The sequence below is a fragment of the Neoarius graeffei genome, chromosome 8 (genome assembly GCF_027579695.1).
Source record: "Neoarius graeffei isolate fNeoGra1 chromosome 8, fNeoGra1.pri, whole genome shotgun sequence".
Lineage (NCBI taxonomy): Eukaryota > Metazoa > Chordata > Actinopteri > Siluriformes > Ariidae > Neoarius > Neoarius graeffei.
In genome coordinates, this window is record NC_083576.1 from 24,131,338 (window position 1) to 24,156,812 (window position 25,475).

Genomic DNA, 25,475 nt, shown 5'->3' on the forward strand with positions numbered 1-25,475 from the left:
AAGCAAAACTGTCGGATTAGGTCCGGTCTGCTTTCACACTTCCAAAAGATCCGCACCAGGGTTCCTTTGGTCCGGACCGAGTCCGACCTTGCAGCTCGGTCTCGGTCCACTTGTTTGGTCCGGACCAGAGTTTGGTGGTTTGTATTCAGACCAACCCAAAAGGTCCGGACCAAGGGAAATTTGGGTTGTTTGGTCCGGACCAAACAATGTAGGTGTGAATACGCCATTAGTCTCTGACCTGTTTGGAAAGCTTCTTGGACTTCATGTTGCAGACTCCAGGGCATATCAGAACAGGCATATTTATACTGACATCATGTGCCAGATATTGTGACACTTTGATTGCACACAGGTAGACCTTAATCAACTAATTTTGTGATTTCTGAAGTTAATTGGTTGGACCAGATCTTATTTAGGTGTTTCATAGCAAAGGGGATGAATATGTATGTGCTCACTACTTTTCCATTTCTTTCTTTCTTTTTTTTTTTTTTTAAGTTTTACATTTCCATTCCACTTCAAAATTTAGGACAATTTTGTTTGGCTGATTCCATAAAATCCAAATAAAAATCAATTTTAGTTCTAGGTTATAATGCAAGAAAACAGGAAAAACACGAAGATGGATGAATACTTTTGCAAGGCTCTGTAAGAAGCCCACTCGAGAGACACTTTCAAAACATCCATAAACTATACTTGTCTCTCTGCCTATCTCATTATTATTATTATTATTATTATTATTACTACTGTTGCTGCAGTTTTGATATTTGTTTTTTGCATTTTTATACAGTTTTCTATTTCTTATTTTATTTCTTTATTATTATTATTATTATTATTATTATTACAAATATACCATTGTTTGTCCTGCCATTAAAGCAATTTGAATTGAAAATAAATAAACCTGGGTATCTGGAATGACTCTGAGGAATTTCTGTTTATGAATACAAGGCTTCAAGAATCAATTGAATGAATATGATTTAAAAAAAATTATGATGGCTCAATGGTGGCACGGTGGTGTAGTGGTTAGCACTGTCGCCTCGCAGCAAGAAGGTCTTGGGCTCGAGCCCCACAAGAGGGCCTTTCTCTGTGGAGTTTGCATGTTCTCCCCTTGTCTGCATGGGTTTCCTCTGGGTGCTCTGGTTTCCCACACAGTCCAAAGACATGCAGGTTAGGTTAATTGGTGGCTCTAAATTGACCGTAGGTGTGAATGTGAATGGTTGTTTGTCTCTGTGTCAGCCCTGCGATGACCTGGCGACTTGTCCAGGGTGTACCCTGCCTCTTGTCCAGGGTGTACCCCACCTCGCTTGCCTGCGACCCTGTAGAACAGGATAAGAGGCTACAGATAATGGATGGATGGATGATGGCTCAATTGTAAGTTGCTTTGAATAAAAGTATCTTTCATGAATAAATGTAAATGAATGGGACACCAGCCCATTGAAGGGCACCATGAACACACACATTTGCATACATTTCTGGACACCTTAGGGGCAATTTAGGCTACGTTTACATTTGACCGTATCTGTCTCGTTTTCTTCGCGGATGCACTGTCCGTTTACATTAAACCGCCTGGAAACGCCGGGAAACGGGAATCCGCCAGCGTCCACGTATTCAATCCAGATCGTGTCAGCTCCGGTGCTGTGTAAACATTCAGAATACGCGGATACGCTGTGCTGAGCTCTAGCTGGCGTCTCATTGGACAATGTCACTGTGACATCCACCTTCCTGATTTGCTGGCGTTGGTCATGTAACGCGACTGCTGAAAAACGGCGCGGACTTCCGCCTTGTATCACCTTTCATTAAAGAGTATAAAAGTATGAACATACTGCAAATACTGATGCAAATACTGCCCATTGTGTAGTTATGATTGTCTTTAGGCTTGCCATCCTTCCACTTGCAAGTGGTAAGTGATATGCGCTGGGATCACACACACACAGCGGCTCAGTCCCGAATCACAGCTTGTTCACTTCACTCGCGTGCTCTGTGAGCTGCGCAAGGCCGGAGTGCGCACCCTCCGGAGTGCGCACCCTCCAGAGGGCACTCGCTGTTCAGGGCGGAGTGATTTGGAGCGCAGGATGCCTGCGGAGCCGAGCGTATCCGTGTATTGGTATTGCTGTGTGCACGCAAATCGTGTATTGGTGTTGCTGTGTGCACACTAATCGTTTTAAAAACGTTAATCTGATGATCCGCTGATACGGTCTAATGTAAACATGGGCTTAGTGTAGCCAAGCCGCCTTCCAGCATGCTCTTGGAAAATGGGAAGTAACCAGAAAATCCAAAGCAAATTCATGCAGACACCAAGAGAACATCTACACAGACAATAACCCGATCTCAAACCTGCAACACTGGTGCTGTAACGCAGCAACATTTCAACACAAATATGTTGAATCCACAATGTGTGAAAGAGTAAACGCTCAATTTTGTCCAAAATTGAAGTGTCATCAAAAATCAAACGTTGCCCATATCACAGTATTGAGATTGATTTAAAGTCTTCATGTTTCCTCTGAACAGAGCAGTAAAAGATGTGCTGTCATTGGCGGCTCTGGCTTTTTGGGGAATCACCTTGTTGAGCGTCTGGTGGAGAAAGGCTACTCAGTGGCTGTGTTTGATATTGCACAGAGATACGAGGTTCCTGGAGTCACATTTCACCAAGGAGACTTGTGTGATAAACAGGTGATGAGATTTTAATACGTTTTAAAAAAGCATTTTACAATGCATGCACAAATATTTTCCCAACATAAGATCTTTCATGATAAAAATTAATTTAATATTGAAGCAATTGAATGAATAAAAAATGGAATAAAGTGTAATAAGTGTTAAAATGACTGGCTAAGTAACCCTTTATTCATAATTTTATCTGGGCACAGACATTACTGGAATCCATACCCAGGATTTATGAATGGCTTAAGTGTTTGCTTCCATCAGGATAGTTTATATCGATGATATCTGGGCTGACAGTAATATAGTTTGGATATTTTCACTAAAATGTGCAGATATAGCTACAAAACATTATCTTGAGTCAGTAAGACTTTTTTTTTTTCCATTCTTTTGGATCACTCTTCTTATTTTTAGGCTTTGCTCAAAGTCTTGAAGGATGTGTCTCTGGTGTTTCACTGTGCTTCTCCTTCACCAGCCTGCAATGACCGAAATCTCTTCTGGAAAGTTAATGTTGAAGGCACACGTACTGTTATTCAGGCTTGCCAAGAAGCTGGGGTGCAGGTATGGAACACGCACTATATGGCCAAATGTTTGTGGACACCTATGGGCACATCTGTTTTTTCTCCAAAATGTTGCCACAAAATTGTATAGAATCTCTTTGTATGTTGTAGCATTAACATTTCCCTTCACTAGAACTAAGTGAAGGGCCCAAACATGTTCCAGCATGACAATGTCCCTGTGCACAAAGTGAAACCATGAAGACATGGTTTGCCAAGGTTCTAGTGGAAGAACTCGAGTGGTCTTCACAGAACCCTGACGTCAACCCCAATGAACACTTTGGGACGAACTGGAACGCCAACTGCACCCCAGGCCTCCTCACCCAACATCAGTTCCTGACCTTATTAATGCTCTTGTGGCTGAATTGGCAAATCCCCACAACTATACTCCAATATCTAGTGGAAAGCCTTCCCAGAAAAGTGGAGGTTATCACAACAAATTATCTTGATATTTGGGATGTTTAACAAGCACATATGGCCATATAGTTCATTAATTTTATACAACCCCGATTCCAAAAAAGTTGGGACAAAGTACAAATTGTAAATAAAAATGGAATGCAATAATTTACAAATCTCAAAAACTGCTATTGTATTCACAATAGAACATAGACAGCATATCAAATGTCGAAAGTGAGACATTTTGAAATTTCATGCCAAATATTGGCTCATTTGAAATTTCATGACAGCAACACATCTCAAAAAAGTTGGGACAGGGGCAATAAGAGGCTGGAAAAGTTAAAGGTACAAAAAAGGAACAGCTGGAGGACCAAATTGCAACTCATTAGGTCAATTGGCAATAGGTCATTAACATGACTGGGTATAAAAAGAGCATCTTGGAGTGGCATCGGCTCTCAGAAGTAAAGATGGGAAGAGGATCACCAATCCCCCTAATTCTGCGCCGACAAATAGTGGAGCAATATCAGAAAGGAGTTTGACAGTGTAAAATTGCAAAGAGTTTGAACATATCATCATCTACAGTGCATAATACCATCAAAAGATTCAGAGAATCTGGAAGAATCTCTGTGCGTAAGGGTCAAGGCTGGAAAACCATACTGGGTGCCCGTGATCTTCAGGCCCTTAGACGGCACTGCATCACATACAGGCATGCTTCTGTATTGGAAATCACAAAATGGGCTCAGGAATATTTCCAGAGAACATTATCTGTGAACACAATTCACCATGCCATCCGCCGTTGCCAGCTAAAACCAGGGATTAAAGTTCTCCGGCACCATGCCGGATTTCCGGTTTGTAGTGATTGCCCGTGGATTTAAAAAAATAATAAATCGAAAATAAATTGACGGCAATTAAAAAAAAAAAAAAATGACCGTCGAAATCCCTCTTGTGTTTGTCAGCCAATGGTAGTAAAGGAGCGCTCTGAAACTGACAGTATTAGCCAATCAGAAGAAGAATGGGGCGGGTCTAAGGAAAGCCTTTACCCCCTCCTCTCATTTCTTCCTTGCTTCGATGCGGTGCAGTGCTGAAGATCGACACGGAAAGTCACCTCGCGCCGTTACGGCTCCATTCAACGGAGAGAGGGTAAAAAGTAAAAAAAATAAAATAAATGAACTTTTGTGTTGGAGAGAAGGGCGAGGGAGAGAGAGAGAAAACGGAATTGCATGGTGGCGTGGGCAAAATGCAGTTCGTGAACTCTGGGGCAGATGTGACGACCCTAGAGAAAGGTGTTAAAAATAAATGGCGATCTGATTCAGACAAATTCAGAACTTAGTTGTGATCATTCCAACTTCACTGAAAAGTACTTTGGATATGCAAATGTAGCACTTTGTTCAGCACCCAGTAAAAAGGGGAAAAAATGGAGCACTTTATGTTTCATTTTTGAAACAGGTTGTGATCATTCCAACCTTACTGAAGCACTTTGTTGAATTTTATCTGATTTAAGTTATCATTTTATGTAGTATTTAATGTTTTTGATGTTACTGGGTTTTTGATGTTAACGTTCTATTGGTTTAAATAACATTTGTGTATTTAATTTGCCATTCTACTACTGATGTTCAAAGTTATTGAAATGGTGAAATTGTTAAATTATTTCAATTATTAAAACTTTTAATGCTCTCTAAATGCCATACTGAATTTCATCTACCTTTGTAACAGTTCACCTTGTGACTGTAGGTTAATTTATTACTTGTTAAGGACAACGCTGAGCACCAAAACTGGATATCAAAAGAAATGTGGTACATACAGGTGGTAGATATAGTAGATGCACTTTTGCCATCTTCTGGCCGTTTTTGGTATTGGATTTTCAAAAGTCAAATTTAATTTTCCATTCATGCAATCTCCGATCCCATGCCCCCACAAACCCCCTGGTATGGCTTGAAAATAAACACACAATCCAAAACACGTGCACACACACACACACACACATATATATATATATATATATATATATATATATATATATATATATATATATATATATAAGTTTCTTGCCTGTGTCGACAAAGTTCAGGCTCAGGATTTTTTTTTGCTTTAATCCCTGTAAAACTCTTCAAAGAAGAAGCCATATCTAAATATGACCCAGAAGCGCAGACGACATCTCTGGGCCAAGGCTCATTTAAAATGGACTGTGGCAAAGTGGAAAACTGTTCTGTGGTCAGACGAATCAAAATTTGAAGTTCTTTATGGAAATCAGGGATGCCGTGTCATTCAGACTAAAGAGGAGAAGGATGACCCAAGTTGTTATCAGCGCTCAGTTCAGAAGCCTGCATCTCTGATGGTATGGGGTTGCATTAGTGCGTGTGGCATGGGCAGCTTACACATCTGGAAAGACGCCATCAATGCTGAAAGGTATATCCAGGTTCTAGAGCAACATATGCTCCCATCCAGACAACGTCTCTTTCAGGGAAGACCTTGCATTTTCCAACATGACAATACCAAACCACATACTGCATCAATTACAGCATCATGGCTGCGTAGAAGGAGGGTCCGGATACTGAACTGGCCAGTCTGCAGTCCAGATCTTTCACCCATAGAAAACATTTGGCGCATCATAAAACGGAAGATATGACAAAAAAGACCTAAGACAGTTGAGCAACTAGAATCCTACATTAGGCAAGAATGGGTTAACATTCCTATCCCTTAACTTGAGCAACTTGTCTCCTCAGTCCCCAGACGTTTACAGACTGCTGTAAAGAGAAAAGGGGATGTCTCACAGTGGTAAACATGGCCTTGTCCCAACTTTTTTGAGATGTGTTGTTGTCATGAAATTTAAAATCACCTAATTTTTCTCTTTAAATGATACATTTTCTCAGTTTAAACATTTGATATGTCATCTATGTTCTATTCTGAATAAAATATGGAATTTTGAAACGTCCACATCATTGCATTCCGTTTTTATTTACAATTTGTACTTTGTCCCAACTTTTTTGGAATCGGGGTTGTTTGTTCTCTTTATACATTGCTGCTTCTGCCGTTAAGCTTATCCTCATACTGTACCTTCTATTCTGTGTACTATGTACTTTTTTACTAATTACATCTGATGCCTCTACTATTCATATTAAAAACTGCTGTTTTCTTATATGACCAAATATAAGAAAATGACATTACATGCGATTGGCTTATCATGCAGTTTGCACTTTATGTACTCCTGAGCCAGTAGGTTGAAATCATAATTTAAAATGGGAGAGAGAACAAGGAGAGCTGTTTGGACCACAAGAAACCTCCTAAGGAAGAAGGCTGTTGAGACACACATGTATTTTAAACCTTTACTGAGGTTTTTCATGTAATTATGAATAATTATAGCAGGGCTCAACATGATCAGTTGCTCTTAGTAAGAGGTTTCGGTGGCATGAGGTGGGTAATGTACCCCAGGATAGGATATCAGTCCATTGCAAGGAGGTCAGAAGAAATTGGAGAACCCAGAGGAAACCCACAAAGACACTGGAGGAAACTATGAAACTTCACACAGAGGATAATCCAAGCTCAAAATTGAACCAGGGCCCCTGGATCAATGAATGACCATGATGACTGCTTTAATGGCTATTTAATTCGTTATTTTTGTCCAAATAGATGGATTGCAGCAATAAGACAGAGGTGAACATTTTCCCTCATTCCTCTGCTCTGTGGAATTTATTTGGACACTTTTTGGACAAGGTTTTTACATTTATAAGTTGTGGCATTGAGGCAGAATGGCATGTTAGTTTATCGTGAGCCATTATAAACCCCACAAGTTACTTCTCATTTGAACACTGAATTGCCTGATATTTCATGGCCTTATTATCTGGCTTGTAGAAACTTGTTCTAACCAGCAGTGCCAGTGTGGTGTTTGAAGGAACTGACATCAAGAATGGAAAAGAAGATTTACCTTATGCAAAAAATCCCATTGATTATTACACAGAGACCAAAATTCACCAGGAGAAGGTAGGTTTGTGTGTATTGGTATTTTGTTTGTTGGTTTTGTTTTAATATTGGAGGGTTTTTTTTAAATTAGTGATTAGATTATATAATGTATGACTTTGGTCATATAATTGAAACAATGAGTTATTTCTCTTTCCTGCTGGGCAGGTAGTCTTGGAGGCATGCAGTAAAGAAAAAGGTTTCCTCACTGTGGCCATTCGTCCTCATGGGATCTTTGGCCCGCGAGACCCCCAGCTTGTGCCCATCCTTGTAGATACAGCACGCAAAGGCAAGATGAAGTTCATCATTGGGTAAGTAAGAGTGACTTTAGGTGAGTAGTGAGAATAACGTCCCTGTCCCTACATGGAGGGGATTGATTTCTGCTCCATGCATGTGTCTCAGTTTGTATAACAGTACTGACCTGTATTCACAAAATTATTGTTCAAGCTAAAAGTAGCTAATAACTGGCTGATTTAGGAGAAACTAATCCCAAAGAGTACTTCATACATTTTAGCTCTAAAAGATGCTCCTAAACCGTAAAACAACTTGAGCATAGTCAAGAGAATTTCTATATGTCTATGATAAAATGACAAACAGTCTTAAATTATGCACAAATGTGTATCCAGCCATTATATGAGTTGAACTTTTCCTTGGGCCTACCTCTGGGGCATGGGCTTGGATGATTGGGATGACTGGAATGACACTCTTGATCAGTGGCGAACCATTACTATTAGAGCTGGGACTTCAGCTCAGCTAAAGCTTAGCCAGACACCAAAAAAGCAACAGGTTAGAGGGTTTTGCAAGGGATTAGCAGCAGGCTGCCAGGTAGCTCCGTTGTGTGTTGCTGTTGATGCTGATTTTAAAAGTAACTAAGTAAATTCCATAGGGGAATGAATACTTAAGTATGACTGTGGCGAGAGTGCGTGGAAGAAGAGTCTGGAGACAGAAATCTTAGGCCAAGTTTACATTAGACCGTATCTGTCTCGTTTTCTTCGCGGATGCACTGTCCGTTTACATTAAAACGCCGGGAAACGGGAGTCTGCCAGGGTCCACGTATTCAATCCAGATCGTGTCTGGTCCGGTGCTGTGTAAACATTGAGAATACGCGGATACGCTGTGCTGAGCTCTAGCTGATGTCGTCTTTGGACAACGTCACTGTGACATCCACCTTCCTGATTCGCTGGCGTTGGTCATGTGACGCGACTGCTGAAAAACGGCGCGGACTTCCGCCTTGTATCACCTTTCATTAAAGAGCATAAAAGTATGAAAATACTGCAAATACTGATGCAAATACTGCCCATTGTGTAGTTATGATTGTCTTTAGGCTTGCCATCCTTCCACTTGCAAGTGGTGAGTGACTTGCGCATGCCCGATATGCACTCAGATCACACACACAGCGGCTCAGTCCTGAATCACTGCTCGTGCGCTTCACTCGCGTGCTCTGTGAGCTGCGCAGGGCCGGAGTGCGCACCCTCCAGAGGGCACTCGCTGTTCAGGGTGGAGTGATTTGGAGCGCAGCCGCTGAGGAGGAAGCGATGAGCCGCACTGACACATTTCAACTTACGTGCCGAATTAGTCATGTGATTAGCGTATCCGTGTATTGGCGTTGCTGTGTGCACGCTAATCGTTTTTAAAAACGTTAATCTGATGATCCGCTGATACGGTCTAATGTAAACCCCACCTTAGTGTCTCGGTCATTAGCCTGTGGTACTTGCTCTTGATAACACTGGCTTGACTACCTTATTAGCATTTGTTAACACTACTGATGACCGCTACACCAGCTGGAAGGTTACTTCACTGCTGCGCTGATGGCATCGACTTGCGGTTAAGCTCGCATTGGCATTTGAGTAGGCCTAGGGCGATACATTTGTGGTCCCTCCCACTATAAATCAAAATCTTATTGGCTAATTCAGCAAACCCTTTAGAATTTTCTGTATTTCTGCATAAATATGACCTAAAACATCATCAGATTTTCACACAAGTCCTAAAAGTAGATAAAGAGAACCCAGTTAAACAAATGAGACAAAAATATTATATTTGGTCATTTATTTATTGAGGAAAATGATCCAATATTACATATCTGTGAGTGGCAAAAGTATGTGAACTTTTGCTTTCAGTATCTGGTGTGACCCCCTTGTGCAGCAATAACTGCAACTCAACATTTCCAGTAACTGTTGATCAGTCCTGCACACTGGCTAGGACGAATTTTAGCCCATTCCTCCATACAGAACAGCTTCAACTCTGGGATGTTGGTGGGTTTCCTCACAAGAACTGCTCGCTTCAGGTCCTTCCACAACATTTTGATTGGATCAAGGTCAGGACTTTGACTTGGCCATTCCAAAACATTAACTTTATTCTTCATTAACCATTCTTTGGTAGAACGACTTGTGTGGTTAGGGTCGTTGTCTTACTGCATGACCCACCTTCTCTTGAGATTCAGTTCATGGACGGATGTCCTGACGTTTTCCTTTAGAATTCGCTGGTATAATTCAGAATTCATTGTTCCATCAATGATGGCAAGCCGTCCTGGCCCAGATGCAGCAAAACAGGCCCAAACCATGATACTACCACCACCATGTTTCACAGATGGGATAAGGTTCTTATGCTGGAATGCAGTGTTTTTCCTTTCTCCAAACATAATGCTTCTCATTTAAACCAAAAGGTTCTATTTTGGTCTCATCTGTCCACAAAACATTTTTTCCAATAGTCTTCTGGCTTATCCACATGATCTTTAGCAAACTGCAGATGAGCAGCAATGTTCTTTTTGGAGAGCAGTGGCTTTCTCCTTGCAACCCTGCCATGCACACCACTGTTGTTCAGTGTTCTCCTGATGGTGGACTCATGAACATTAACATTAGCCAATATGAGAGAGGCTTTCAGTTGCTTAGAAGTTACCCTAGGGTCCTTTGTGACCTCGCTGACTATTACACGCCTTGCTCTTGGAGCGATCTTTGTTGGTCGACCACTCCTAGGGAGGGTAACAATGGTCTTGAATTTCCTCCATTTGTACACAATCTGTCTGACTGTGGATTGGTGGAGTCCAAACTCTTTAGAGATGGTTTTGTAACCTTTTCCAGCCTGATGAGCATCAACAACGCTTTTTCTGAAGTCCTCAGAAATCATCTTTGTTCGTGCCATGATACACTTCCACAAAGATGTGTTGTGAAGATCAGACTTTGATAAAGCCCTGTTCTTTAAATAAAACAGGGTGCCCACTCACACCTGATTTGTCATCCCATTGATTTGAAAACACCTGACTCTAATTTCACCTTCAAATTAACTGCTAATCCTAGAGTTTCACATACTTTTTTTTGCCACTCTCAGATATGTAATATTGGATCATTTTCTTCAATAAATAAATGAGCAAGTATAATATTTTTGTCTCATTTGTTTAACTGTGTTCTCTTTATCTACTTTTAGGACTTGTGTGAAAATCAATGGTTACGTATGTAACCGCGGTTCTATGAATTTCGGATGACCGCCAGAGGCGGTGCTGTAAGCACCTGGATGTCCATCACATGCGCATGCAGTTCGAGTGTCTGTATACCAACAAGGTCGCTTGCGACAGGGGGTGACGTATGTCACTGCACCGGTACTTAAGGTGCATTCACCCCGGAAGCGTTCTCTTGGCAGTCTTCTCGTCAGCCTTCCGAGTGACGGCCAAGCTCTGGCGGTCATCCGAAATTCATGGAACCGCGGTTACATACATAACCATCGTTCTATTTCATTTCTCCTGACCGCCAGAGGCGGTGCTGTAAGCACCTGGATGACTTATACCAACAGGGTCACGAGGAAGACCTATTTACCCTACGAATGGCTGAAAAGGGGTGGCTGTGGCCAGTGGATTGTGCATGGCCACATTAGCCCTATAAAACCTTGCAAACATGCAAGTTGAGACCCATGAGGCAGCGGCGCAGATATCAGAGAGTGGAACTCCACGTAGAGCCGCCCATGATGTAGCCACATTCCGAGTGGAGTGGCCTCGGATGTGGGGAGGGACCCGGAGGCTGCTGCTAATGGCCTCCACGGTCCAGTTCGACAGTCTGTTTGGACAGCGCGTGGTTGCGCCTATGTCCAGTGTGGCCCACAAACAGTGTATCCGACTGCCGAAATGCAGCAGTCGCTTCAATGTATGCCCTCCGTGCTTGAACTGGGCAAAGAAGGACGTGACCTTGGCCCTGCTCATTCTCCTCAGGTGGTGGTCTGAAGGCTTCCAGGCTGAGGGGCTGATTGGTGTATGAAGAGGAGGAGAAGTTCTTGGGCATAAACGAAGGATTAGGCCACGATGTTACACCCGTGCCATCGGGCTCCATTGTAAGCACTCCCGGCCGATAGACAGGGCGTGTAGTTCACCCGCTCTCTTAGCATTCCTTTTAGCTATGACGTCGGCTGTCTTTAAAGATAGCCACTTGAGCTCCGTCCCCTGTAGGGGCTCAAATGGAGGTTTACACAGTGCACTTAAAACCAGAGGCAAGTCCCAAGCTGGTCTTGGACTGCGTTGAGGGGGTCTTATGCGCGGAGCACCTTTTAAGAAAGTGGCTCACCCATGTGTGGGATCCCACAGTCAGCCCGTCTACCCTGTTGTGCATTGCGGATATAGCCGCTACATACACCTTGATGGTGGAGGGTGCAAGGTCCTCGTCCAGATGAGACTGTAAAAAGCTGAGAATCCCCGGTATCGGGCAACATGCCGGTTCCTGATGGCGTGCTTGGCACCAACTTACAAAGAGCTTCCACCTATTGGCATAGAGCGCATTGGTGGAAGGTGCGCGGGAACACCGGATGGTCCGCACAACGGTCGACTTCACATTCTGCTAGCAGTGGGTCGGGCCCTTCAGAGGCCACACCCACAGCTGCAACCGTACTGGGTTCGGATGCCAAATTTGACCTTCCATCTGTGAGAGGAGGTCCATCCGTGCAGGGAGACACCAAGGCTCCTTGTGCAGCAACCCGTACAGAGTAGGGAACCAGACTCTCCCCGGCCAATAGGGGGCTATCAACAGCACCCTGTGACCCCTCCTTGAGGATCCTCTCGAGAGTGGGCAGAATTAGCGGGAGTGGTGGGAAAGCATATAGGAGCTGCTGTGGCCACTCGTGTGCCAGTGCGTCTTGGCCCAAGGGGCTTGACGTTTCTTTCAGTGTAAACCACAGGGGACAATGTGTCGTGGCCTGGGAGGCGAAAAGGTCCACCTCTGTCCTGCCGTATTGCAGCTAAATACTCTGCACCACTTCCGGGTGCAGCTTCCACTCCCCCGGATCGAGGTTCTGTTGTGACAGAAGATCTGCAGCAGTGTTCCTCACTCCTGGTGAATGCATTGCCCTCAGGCTCACCAGACGAGGGTAAGCCAGCGCTCGAAACTAACGGTGTCCCGATGTCCCGGGGACCATAAAAAATGTCACCGGGACACAAAATTATCATATCTGGGACAATCCCGGGACAATGGAAAAAAATAGATCTAGAAAAAAAGTTCTACATTAAAGGTGCAGTACGAGATTTTGGAATAACGGTTCTCGCAAGCCATATTTTGAAAAGAAACACTCCCACCCCCCGCGTCTCCACCCCTCCTCCCCCTTATAAAGCCTGAGAAATTCCGGCTTTATAATGGGTGTCTATTGCGTTACACACCAGTGGAGCTCGTTAAGCTAGAGTGTAGAGAGCTTGGAAAAATAGCTCAAACTTTCTCATTTAAGCTGTGTTTTCAGCCCCAATTTTCACTCCACACACAATTTTCTCAAAAGTAGTCGCCACACTTGTCCTGATTCACACAATGTGTCTACCTAAGCGATAAGATTTACAGTTTTTGAATGAGAAGCCTGAAAATAACGAGAGCACAGCCGCGCAGCCTCATAGACTCCCATTATAAACGTGGCAGAAAAGTCACTCGTTTTTAACTCGCTCTAGTGACCTCATTTTTTACATTACAGACAAAAATTACATCCGTGTGTTCAGGAGAGCCTTGTGGCGCTCACTGTGAAAGAATTTTCTGAATATCTCCTTCTGTTTTCGTGTAAATCCCCGTTGTTTGGAGGGAGCGCACAGAGAATCCTGCGCTCTGTGTGACACTCTGCTCGCTCTCTCACACACACACAGAAGGGCCGGGCTGCTCGCGGGCTTCAGTCTGATTGACGTGTCAGTATCCAATCATTTTGAGGTGGTATCTCGATATGATTGGATGGCGTTTTTCCTTTATTTTACACTGTAGACTGGATTAAAATATTTCGTTTTTTGGGTCAAACCTTCTATTGTACTGCTTGCAACATGGGTGTGCATTTCATCCATTGATGGTATGGCTGATGGCTTTCAAAACATCTCTGAATGGGGCAACAGGTATATTACATAAAAATGGATAACGGTAATGGTGAAAATGATAAGTTGGCCTTATATATGCCAACAGATATTCAAGGTATAAGTAGATGAAACGAACATAAAAGGGGTCTTATTTTCAGCTAAAGTGTACTGCAGATGTAGTGAGTTGAAACATTTTCTGAATGAGCTAGTTGGCCCCTTTTAAATAAACAGGTATCTGTTCATACAGTGAGATCGCCAAAGTTTAATAAACTGAAAATGCAATAACTGTAATTTTGAAGTAGATGATGTATTGGACATGTGTCACTTGTGTTTTGTGACTTATTGTAAAAATGATATAAAGGGTTCAAAATCGTATAGTTACAAATATAATAGTAACTTCATATGATAATATTAACCACTGGTTATTTCAGAGAGGAAAAAAATGGGGACACTACTGCTTCCATTCGGGACAATACAACACAGAATTCGGGACCACTGGGGGACACAAAAAAAGTTAATTTCGAGCCCTGGGGTAAGCCCATGTCAGTAGGTGCTGAGTGAGCTTTCAGGGAAGGTAGTGACCTGGTGCCGCCCTGGTGGTTTATATGATAGACCACAGATGTATTGTCGGTCTTTATAAGGACATGCCGACCCACTAAAACCGGATGGAGATGTTTCAGGGTGAGGAAAACGGCCCGCAGCTCTAACACATTGATGTGTTGTCCCTGCTGTTGTGGGGCCCATACGCCCCGGGCAGTCCTTCACTGCCACACTGTGCCCCAGCCGATCAGTGATGCATCGGTGGCGACTACTTCTCTGCGAGAGGGTATGGACGTAGACATGAGGAGCAACTGGCCGTGATTCTGACTGGCCTGTGCCTGTGATGTTGTGGATGTAACCCAAGGCTGTTCATCCAGATTTGTAGAGGCCCGAGTGTGAGGAGGCCCAACGGAACTACCGACGAGGCCGCAGTGAGTATACGTAGTAGTGTCTGGAAAGACCTGAAGGTCAGGGTTCGTCCCTTCCTGAAGCGATGTAGCCGTCGGACAATATCGCTCACCCGTCGCTAAGACAGGGTTGCCTTCAACAGCTGAGAATCCAGCTGAAGGCCAAGAAAAACAGTCTTCTGGCTGGGTGTAAGGGAGCTCTTGGCGTGGTTCACCCTGAGCCCAAGTTTGGTGATGTGAGAAACCAGCACGGCTGGGTCGCTGAGCGCGTCTACCCTTGACTGAGAACCAATCAACCAGTCATCCAGGTAGGGGGAGGATACGCATTCCCCTGCTCTGAGGTAGGGACAGTGCTGCCGCAACGAATCTCATAGATTCTGGGAAGTATGCATCCTTCAGATCGATGGTTGTGAACCAATCGTCCCGTCTGATGCTGTTTAGGACATCGGATGTGCGCAGCATACAGAATTTGAAGACCTTGAGATGGTCGTTCAAATGTCTCAGATCCAGTATGGGGCGAAGCCCACCCCCTTTTTTTTGGGGGGGATGATGAAATAGGTGGAATAATACCCACTGTTTTGTGAAGTTGGATCTAATGGCTCGATGGCCCCCTTTTTTCAGGAGGGTCAAGGCCTCCTGACGTACTGCCAGAGCTTTCATTTTGACCCCTTGAAATCTCGGCGGTCGTCATCTGAATTGTATGCTGTAACCCTGAGAGAGGGTGGATATAACCCAGGGGTCCGATGTTACCACTTCCCAGTAGGCAAGTTGTTGACTGGTGAAGTGTCTGACCGCCGGAGTGGAGTAGTCAACATCTGCCTCCACGCCCCCTACGGGGGGGGAATTGTACCCCGACGTGCCTGTGCGGCGGCACCAAAGAGCTGTCCTGGAATCACCGGGAGAGTGCGGAGGGCCTTCCTGCAGGGATCTGAGAGTGGTGACTGAGCCAACCATACCTGACGCCTGGCGAGAGTTAAAGATGACATTAGTCTGCCCAGCTCCCTGGACATGAAAGCAAATGCCTGCAGCGAGGCCTCGCTTAGGCTTTGCAGTGATGGGTCTGCTCCAGAAGACTGAAGAGCCTGAGATTGGGCCAGGATCAGGTGAGATAATGAATTGCCTATGCGTGCAGCCCGTGCTGCAGCGTCATAGCTCTTCCTGATGAAGTCATCGGTCAAATGACACTGTGGCCGTGGACAGCAAGCATCGGGTCTCAACGCCTCCATGCTGACCAGACCCTGACTGGACGCATCCTGTATCTCTACAGCTCCTCAATAAAGGGGGCTGAAGGTGGAACAGTGAAAACAGCAGAGGGGGAGTCTAAAAAAGGCACTCTGTATCCGTACTTCAGATGGTGCCGTGTCCAACCCCAGGCGCCATTTTTATCGCGGGCTTGACCATAGTGGAAAGCACGTCCTCCTCTTGAAGCTCCACGGCCGGGGACAGCACCGGAGGCTGTGGCTCAGGAGGAGTAAATGAAGCAGCAGAGGCGAGAGCATCAGCAGGCTGTGCTTCAGGCGGTTGTAGGTTATAGAGCAAAGCCTTAATCTCAGCACGCTCTGAAGGACCACAATGGAAAAAAGTATTTTTACTTGTGTTATCCTCCATAATATTTATATTTATATTATGTTTACATGTTATGTTTTTATTGTGAAATAAATCAATACAATACAAAAAGAGCCAAGGTGCCCACTTGTTGCCCCAAGGGGTCCACCTTCTGGTACTTGGGCCTACAGGGAGCCTCCCGTGACGGCTGCTTAGGGCGCTTCCTAGACTTAGGAGGCAGAGCGTAGTCGCTCGGTGCTGGGGGCAGTCGAGAGCCCAAACTGCTTTCCAGCTGAGCAAGCCTAGCAGTGCGTCAAGCAAATAAAACGAAATATCCGCGGTGGAGTCAGGCGAACATACTCACCCAACTGCGTTCAGGTAATCAGCAATCAAAGCTGAAATAAACAAGCTACAAGGCGAGAAAATACCCATGTGCTCGCGGTGAAACTGAAACTTATAATTAGAGGTTGCTGGCTGCCGAAGTCCGAGTGGACTCACTCATAACCGGTTTAGTTGAAAATACTTTACTTACCTTAAAGGTTTGAGACAATCAGCACATAAACATGACCGCTGTTTATTCTACTTACCTAAATATGGATTAGGTGACAGTAAACAAGCAGTGTCGAAGTACCAATACAGAGCCAAGCAACCAAATGAAATATCCGCGGCGGAGTCAGGAGCGGACACACTTACCCAGCCGCGTTTAGGTAATCAGCAGTCAGCTGAAGTAAACACGCTACAGTGCGAATCAGAAGCGCACACAAGTACTAATTAAGTATCATACTTGCAACAAAACGATACTTATTAAATCGCTACAAGGCGAGAGAACACCCCTATGATCGCGGTGAAACTGAAACTTATAGTTAGAAGTTGCTATTTGCCGAAGTCAGAGCGAATTCACTCAGCTATCAGCTGAAGTAAACAAGCTGCAGTGCGAATCAGAAGCGCACACAAGCACAAAATAAGTGTCATACTTGCAACAAAACGCTACTTATTAGATCGCTACAAGGCGAGAAAACACCCCTATGATCACAGTGAAACTGAAATTTATAATTAGAAGTTGCTAGTTGCCGAAGTCAGAGCGAACTTCACTCAGCAATTAGCTGAAGTAAACAAGCTACCGTGCGAATCAGAAGTGCACACAAGCACCAAATAAGTGTCATACTTGCAACAAAACAATTTCTTACCTTAAGCAAATGGCAAATCGCAGTCTTAAGAGGGCGAAAAAAACCACAGCTCCAACCCGTTAAGGGTTTGCAAGACTTCAGCGATTGCTCTTAGAAAATAGTACTACTCGAATAATCTGCTCTGCACGAGAAGATGCAAGAGGACGCTTCCGGAGTGAACGCACCTTAAGTACCGGTGCAGTGACATACGTCACCCCCTGTCGCAAGCGACCTTGTTGGTATATAGACACTCGAACTGCATGTGCATGTGATGGACATCCAGGTGCTTACAGCACCGCCTCTGGCGGTCAGGAGAAATGAAATAGAACTGATATTTTAGGTCATATTTATGCAGAAATATAGAAAATTCTAAAGGGTTCACAAACTTTCAAGCACCACTGTACACTGCTATGGCCTTCTGTCCTGGCAATGAAGTCCTAACCAATGAGTGAGCCAGCTCTAAACTCTTCTCTGCCTAGAGACAACAAACAAAAATTCTCATTGGATAACTCATTATTTTAATGTTTTCAGGGCAGTAGCCCTTTCATTTCTGAAGCAAATTTGATAGAAAATGAGTCCAAATTAGAATAGAATAATTGTAATGAAATTATGAAAGCAATTAAAGAATGAATCAAATATAACATTTGAAATGTTATGTTTGGGCCTTCTCTGAAGGCCTAGAAGACCCTGATGATTCCCCTCTGCTCTCGATAGAGTATGGGATTAAGAATGTCTTGAGGGGTGTTCACACGGCACATATTTGCATCGATGCTGCACCGATGTATTTTGTTGCGATATTTCTTACACCGGTGTAAATTTTGTGGAGCGTTCACACGTCACAACCCTGCTTACTAGAGAGAAGCATGTTAGCACCGGTGCAGCCCAGCTTGCGTTCACACGGCAGTTTTTGCGACCGTGCTATACGATCGTAATAATGCGGAAATGAAATATGCGCATGCGTGAAAATGTACTTCCTTTTCCCGGTTGTCATGGCATCACCAAGCTCTGGGAAAACAATGTGGATGAAGACACCAGTGTTGCCAGATACTGCTGATGTTTTCCAGCCCAAAATATGTTCAAATCCGCCAAAATGCACTTAAAACCGCCCAATCTGGCAACACTGGAAGACATGCAGTTCTGTTGTTGTTGATATTCGCCATTTTGGAAGCGCAAAATACCAGGATGCAAATTATGCAATGCGCGTATGTAATCAACTCTCCTCACGCGTAGCGAGTCTACCCCTGTAGCGTTCAGACGTCCCATTTTATATCGGTGCTGCCCCGCAAACTAGCATTTACTCCGGAGTAAATTTCTTAAACCACCTCCCGAGCAGGGTTAGATTTGCACCGGTTTAAGCAGCTTTCAGGGGCTACACCGGTATAACTTTGTACCGTGTGAACGTTCTACCGGGGCAGCCCCGGTGCTACACCGGAGTAAAAGTTGCCGTGTGAACACCCCTGACTGGAACCCAACTTCTCTCCTCTGAAGTATACCCCCCCTTCAGTCAATGAGAGATTAAATCTTGCTAGCACTGTTTCTTGAATCCAGTATCTCCTTAACCATGTATGCATGTTGGCCCTCCACTTAGAGAGTAGCCAGGGGTGCAGCGAAGGGTGTTGCCTCCTACCAAGGGACCAAGAATCAAGATACATGGAATGAGGGTGCAAGGTGGCTGCAATGAGGCAGTTCATGTTTATAGGTAATATGATGGAGCACCTTGAATAGGCTGGTGAACCTGTGGAAGTTTGGAGAAATTTGTCCCATTCTGAAGTTCCTTATAGCTGGGTGTCTCTCTCTAGCAACGAGCTACAAACTTCTAATTTTCTTGTGCTACTTGTTGAAGGCACTGATAGGTGTTTTCCTACACTCGTCCATCTGCTTGAGGATGATATTCAGATAGGATGCTTACGATGACTCAAATTTTCCATCATCAATCCCTCACCTCAAGATGTGAACGGAGTTCCATGATCAGGTACAATCCTCAGGGAATCCAAAGTATCTTAACACATCCATAGAGAGCAGTTCAGATATTTTGATAGCACATGGTAGTGTGGGTAGGGAAATTAGTCAAAAGGACTGGTCTATGATGACCACAATGGTTGTGTTCTACAGTCATGGTGTGAGATTGGTGGTGAATGCTAGAGTGAGGTGTGACCATGGGTGTTGGCGTAGTGAAGGCAGTGGAAGCAATTTGACAGTGGACAGAGCTCTTGGGACAGGTGGTATATGAGGGAAATGAATTTGTGAAATGTTCAACATACCATTCCACCAGTATTTTGATTGTAGCGGCTGACCACAGCGGCTGATTGTAGCCACAGATGCATGAGCCCAGATAAATTTCACTTGCAGGTGAAGTGGAGCATGCCATTATTATGGTGGCATTAGAATGCACAGTTTAACATGCTTTTGCAGAAGACATCATTTGTTAGTGCCTGGAAGACAGAAGGGGCATTAGAGAACCTGTATGGCATAATACTCATGGTGGCCAGAGGTGGTGTCAAAGGCTATTTTACACGCATCACCCTCACAAATGTGGATCACATTGTAGGCATTTCTGAATTTGAGTTTAGCAAATATGCTTCCTTGAGTTATTCTAGGACTGCAAGGACAAGAGGCAAAGGATATCAATATTTTTGTGACTTGCAAGGGTTTTTGCAAGATATCTCATCTCATTATCTCTAGCCGCTTTATCCTTCTACAGGGTAGCAGGCAAGCTGGAGCCTATCCCAACTGACTATGGGCAAAAGGCGGGGTACACCCTGGACAAGTCGCCAGGTCATCACAGGGCTGACACATAGACACAGACAACCATTCACACTCACATTCACACCTACGGTCAATTTAGAGTCACCAGTTAACCTAACCTGCATGTCTTTGGACTGTGGGGGAAACCGGAGCACCCGGAGAAAACCCACGCGGACACGGGGAGAACATGCAAACTCCACACAGAAAGGCCCTCGCCGGCCCCGGGGCTCGAACCCAGGACCTTCTTGCTGTGAGGCGACAGCGCTAACCACTACACCACCGTGCCGCCCTTTTGCAAGATATATCTTCATATTTTTTTTTAACTTGATTTAGTCTCTGAAAATCAATCCAGGATCTGAGTCTCCCTTTATTTTGAACAAAGAAGATTCTAGCTATTGCAGGTGAAGGGAAGGATGGCTATATCCTAGTTTGAGTGCTTCTCTGGTATACTCCTCCATAACCTTGTGTTCAGCTGTTGAGGGAGGATAATGGAACTTGAGTGGTGGAGTGGAACCATAGAGGAGGTTGATTGTGCCTTGATTATGCTGAACACTTAAATTCAGCATATACTGACAGAAATTCCCTCTTGAAATCATTGGATATTGTGCCTTCAGTCCATGACATGAGAGGGTTGTAACCTTGTAGCCACTGGAGACCGAAGACAGTGGGGTACTTGACTGAGGACGTAACAAGAAACAAGAGAATTTCGAAATGCAAGGTGCTGATTTTCAACATAATTTTCAAGGTGAAATGCGTCACAATCCCTTCTCCTATGGCTTGCACATGCAGATGACTTAGAAGTGATTTGGTCTGTATTTGGAGTTCTATTTGTTTGAGGAAGTCATAATCGATGAAGTTCCCCACGGCTCCAGTATCCAGCAGTGCTGAAATAATAGAGGAGGTGTATGTTGTATGAATAATCAACCACCATTCTTAATGAAAATGGCTGGTAGAACAAGAGCTGAAATGGACTCAACATATTTGGGAGAGAGGAGGAGAGCTCCTGCTTGGACATGTTAGATACTGAGCGGTAAGATGCGCTGAGCTGTCACAGTACGAGGATACTTCAAAAAGTTTTTGGCCTTACCCAGAAATGAGGGGCATAACTCCCATTTTGGGGCATAACTGTATACAGTGGATATAAAGTGTACACACCCCGTTAAAATGATAGGTTTTCCTGATGTAAAAAAAATGAGACCATGATAAATAATAGGGGGGAAAAAATAAAAAAACACACAATAAGCTGGTTGCATAAGTGTGCACACCCTTAAACTAACACTTTGTTGAAGCACCTTTTGATTTAATTACAGCATTCAGTCTTTTGGGGTTCACACCTGCCATCAATGAAAATTACTGGTTAACCCCAAATAAAGTTCAGACATTTACTCAGTTGCATCCTTCAGCAAAAGCCAGGGTTCGCAGAGAGCTTACAAAGCATCAAAGGAATCTCATTGTTGAAAGGTATCAGTCAGGAGAAGGGTCCAAAACATTTCCACGGCATTAGATATATAATGGAGCACAGTGAAGACAGTCATCAAGAAGTGGAGAAAATATGGGACAACAGTGACATTACCAAGAAATGGACGTCCCTCCAAAATTGATGAAAAGACAAGACTGGTCAGGGAGGTTGCCAAGAGGCCTACAGCAACACTGAAGGAGCTGCAGGAATTTCTGGCAAGTACTGGTTGTGTACTACATGTAACAACAATCTCCCGTATTCTCCATATGTCTGGACTATGAGGTAGGGTCAAAGAAAAACATCCAGGCCTGGCTAAATTTTGCAAAAAAAAAAAATACATCAAGTCTCCCAAAAGCATGTGGGAAAATGTGTTATGGTCTGATGAAACCAAGGTTGAACTTTTTGGCCACAATTCCAAAAGGTATGTTTGGCGCAAAAACAACACTTCACATCAAAAGAACACCATACCCACGGTGAAGCATGGTGGTGGCAGCATCATGTTTTGGGGTTGTTTTTCTTCAGCTGGAACAGGGGCTTTAGTCAAGGTGGAGGGAATTATGAACAGTTCTAAATACCAGTCAATTTTGGCCCAAAACCTTCAGGTGCCTGCTAGAAAGGTGAAGATAAAGAGGAATTTCATCTTTCAGCATGACAGTGACCCCAAAAAAGTTTTGGAATGGCCCAACCAGAGCCCAGACCTAAATCCAATTGAAAATCTGTGGGGTGACCTGAAGAGGGCTGTGCACAAGAGATGCACTTACAATCTGACAGATTTGGAGCACTTTTTTAAGGAAGAGTGGGCAAATATTGCCAAGTCTAGATGTGGCAGGCTGATAGACTCTGACCCAAAAAGACTGAATGCTGTAATTAAATCAAACGGTGCTTCAACAAAGTATTAGTTTAAGGGTGTGCACACTTATGCAACCAGCTTATTGTAAGTTTATTTTTTTTTATGTTTTTCCCCTAACAAATCTGTTTGTTTTTCAATTGAATTGTACAGGTTATAGGCCACATTAAAAGTGAGAAGTTTTGAAATGATTTATCATGGTCTCAGGTTTTTCTGCTGTTTAAAAAAAAAATTATATATAATTTTAATGGGGTGTGTACACTTTTTATATTCACTGTATTCTAAAGCCTTATCATTGTCCACAAAAACTCAAATGAAAGAAGCAATCACAGAAAAAGGAGAGGAAAGCTTCAAGCTGGTGTGCTGTTGCTCCAGGATAATGCGCCTGTCCACACAGCACAGGTGGCAGTGGAAGAAGCAGCCAAATGTGGCTTTGATCTGTTGCCCCATGCATCTTAGTCACCCGACCTGACACTGTCTGACTTCTTCTGTTTTCCAAACTGAAATCCCACTTGCGAGGTCACCATTTTCAGAATGATGATAAAGTCATCCATGCTGTTAAAAAGTATCTGGAGGCTCAAGATATGACCTTCTGCGCACGGATAGTGAAGCTTGAATGTCGGTGGACCAAGTGCATTGAAGTTAGAGATTATGTTGAAAAATAATGCAAGAACAGTCTTTCTCCTGTGATGTTTTCTGGGTGAGGCTGAGAACTTTATTAAGTACCCTCATAGAAGCAAAATCCCTCCTTCCTGTACTTTATTTCTTCCTCCATGGTGAGTTGAACTTGGCTAATCTGCACAAGTTCTGAATTGTTGTTCCTTCAGAAATGTGATGCTCTCCATTAGTCCTCCTCTCTGGGTCTGGAGCAGGTTATCCAAGCAAATGGAAAGGTCGGTGTGTAAGTCCAGATATGTTTGCTTATCCTGGCATGCTAGTTTGGTGGTCAAGTCCTGTCATAACCCCTGCTAAAAAGAAGCCTTCAGTGTAGGTTCATTTCATCCACTGCCAGTGCCTGGCATTTTGAATTTGAGAGCACACACTGCCTTGTAAAAGTATTCATCTCCTTTGATGTTTGTCCTGTTTTGCCATATTACAAGTTGGAATTAAAATGGATTTTTGGGAGATCAGCACCATTTTGATTTATACATGTCTACCACTTTAAAAGTGCAGATGTTTTTGTTTGTTTGTTTGTTTTTAAATTGTGACAAACAATAAGATGACAAAACAGAAAAAAAATCAATACTTTGTAGAGCCACCTTTTGCTGCAATTACAGCTTCAAATCTCTTGGGGTATGTCACTATTAGCTTAGCACATCTAATCACTGGGATTTTTGCCCATTCCTCAAGGCAAAACTGCTCCAACTTCAAGTTAAATGGGTTGCGTTGGTGTACAGCAATCTTCAAGTTATGCCGCAGATTCTCAATTGGATTAAGGTCTGGGCTTTGACTAGGCCATTCTAAGACATTTAAATGTTTCCCTTTAAACCACTCCAGTGTAGCTTTAGCAGTATGTTTAGGGTCATAAATCCTACCCCCCAAAAATCCATTTTAATTACCTCGCCCCCATGTAGTGGGACGGCGAGGTATTGCGATCACAGTGTGTGTCTGTTTGTCCCACTCCAGATTTACGTTGCGGGGCGAGGTCTGCTACCTCTGATTGCCTTGTTTCAGCTTGTAATGTGACGAAACGGGACAAACACCAAGGGGGATGAATACTTTTGCAAGACACTGTATTTGGTTGCTCTGCATCTTCTCTGTGACACAGCAAAAAGTTGCTCTCCAGTGTTTCCACAGATGCACTGGAATAAAGCATAGAAGTGAATAAATGATTGGATAGGAGTTGGATTTGGCAAAAAACAAACAAAAAAAACCCCGCAGACAGTATTGCTTTTTGTTCGTGACATGCGAAAAATGTACCACACTGAAAAGCAAAACCTTCATTCCATCTTTATGCTGTATGTCGCTTGATCCCTGCAATAAAACAATCAGCAGGGGATTGCTTTTTCAGAATTAAATACCAAACTTAAAAAAAAGAAAAATCCACACCTCTGCATTGCATTTCACTTGGCAATTCTTTCTGAAATCAAAAAAATAATCACACCTATATATCAACCTGAATTATAATACACTAACAGCACTGCTTTTTCATTTGTGACATGCAGAAAATGGGTCATAATAAAAAGCAAAACCTTCATTGCACTGCTGTTGCATCACTTGATCTATTGGTTGGAAAACATCAGGAGATTTTATTTATTTATTTTTAAATCCCCCGCCCAAATGAAGTTTGGCGGGGGATATAGAAGCAGGTTCTGTCCAGCTGTCTGTCCGGTCACATTTTTGTTTCCAGGCCAAATCTTTAAAACTACTGAAGAGATCTTCATGAAACTTTGTATACATATCAAGCAACATGTGAACTGGTGCCTTTTGCTATTTTGAAAAGTTTCAAATCTATTTTTACGTGAAAAATAGATTTTGACTTAGTTTCTAAGAGCAAAGTTCGTTTCCGGAGCATATATCCAAAACTATTCATGATACAGATTTGAAACTTGGTATACATCTTAACAAGGTGATGTAGATGTGCCTTTTCATGCTAAGAAATTTGAGAAATTAAAATTTTTCATGTTTCAATAGAAACAATTTCAGACTTAGTCTTTCAGGTTAGCCTTAGAGGTAGGTTTGGTTTCTGGAGCAGAACTTGAAAACTGAGTGGTATGATCTTGAAAGTTGGTATATGTGTTGATTAAGTAGTGTATATGTGCCTTTTGATACTAAGAAATTTGAGAAATTTTACTTTTTTAGCTCACCTGGACCAAAGGTCCAGTGGGTTTATGCCATGGGCTGCTGAGGTCAGTGTAAAGCGGTAGGGTTGGTTTCCTGCAGCAGAACTTGAAAAATGTGACCCATAATATTTTGAAACTTGG

The 25,475-nt window shown here is 43.4% G+C and overlaps 1 protein-coding gene across 1 annotated transcript in view; it reads left to right on the forward strand.

Annotated features, from left to right (window-relative positions):
• nsdhl (NAD(P) dependent steroid dehydrogenase-like) overlaps positions 1–25,475 on the forward strand; it is a 33,234-nt gene that overhangs the window by 1,946 nt on the left and 5,813 nt on the right. Inside the window, exons 2-5 of the mRNA XM_060927477.1 lie at positions 2,500–2,661; positions 3,061–3,207; positions 7,449–7,577; positions 7,722–7,864. Of these exons, the coding sequence (XP_060783460.1) occupies positions 2,500–2,661; positions 3,061–3,207; positions 7,449–7,577; positions 7,722–7,864 (581 nt within the window). The remainder of the gene's footprint in view (positions 1–2,499; positions 2,662–3,060; positions 3,208–7,448; positions 7,578–7,721; positions 7,865–25,475) is intronic.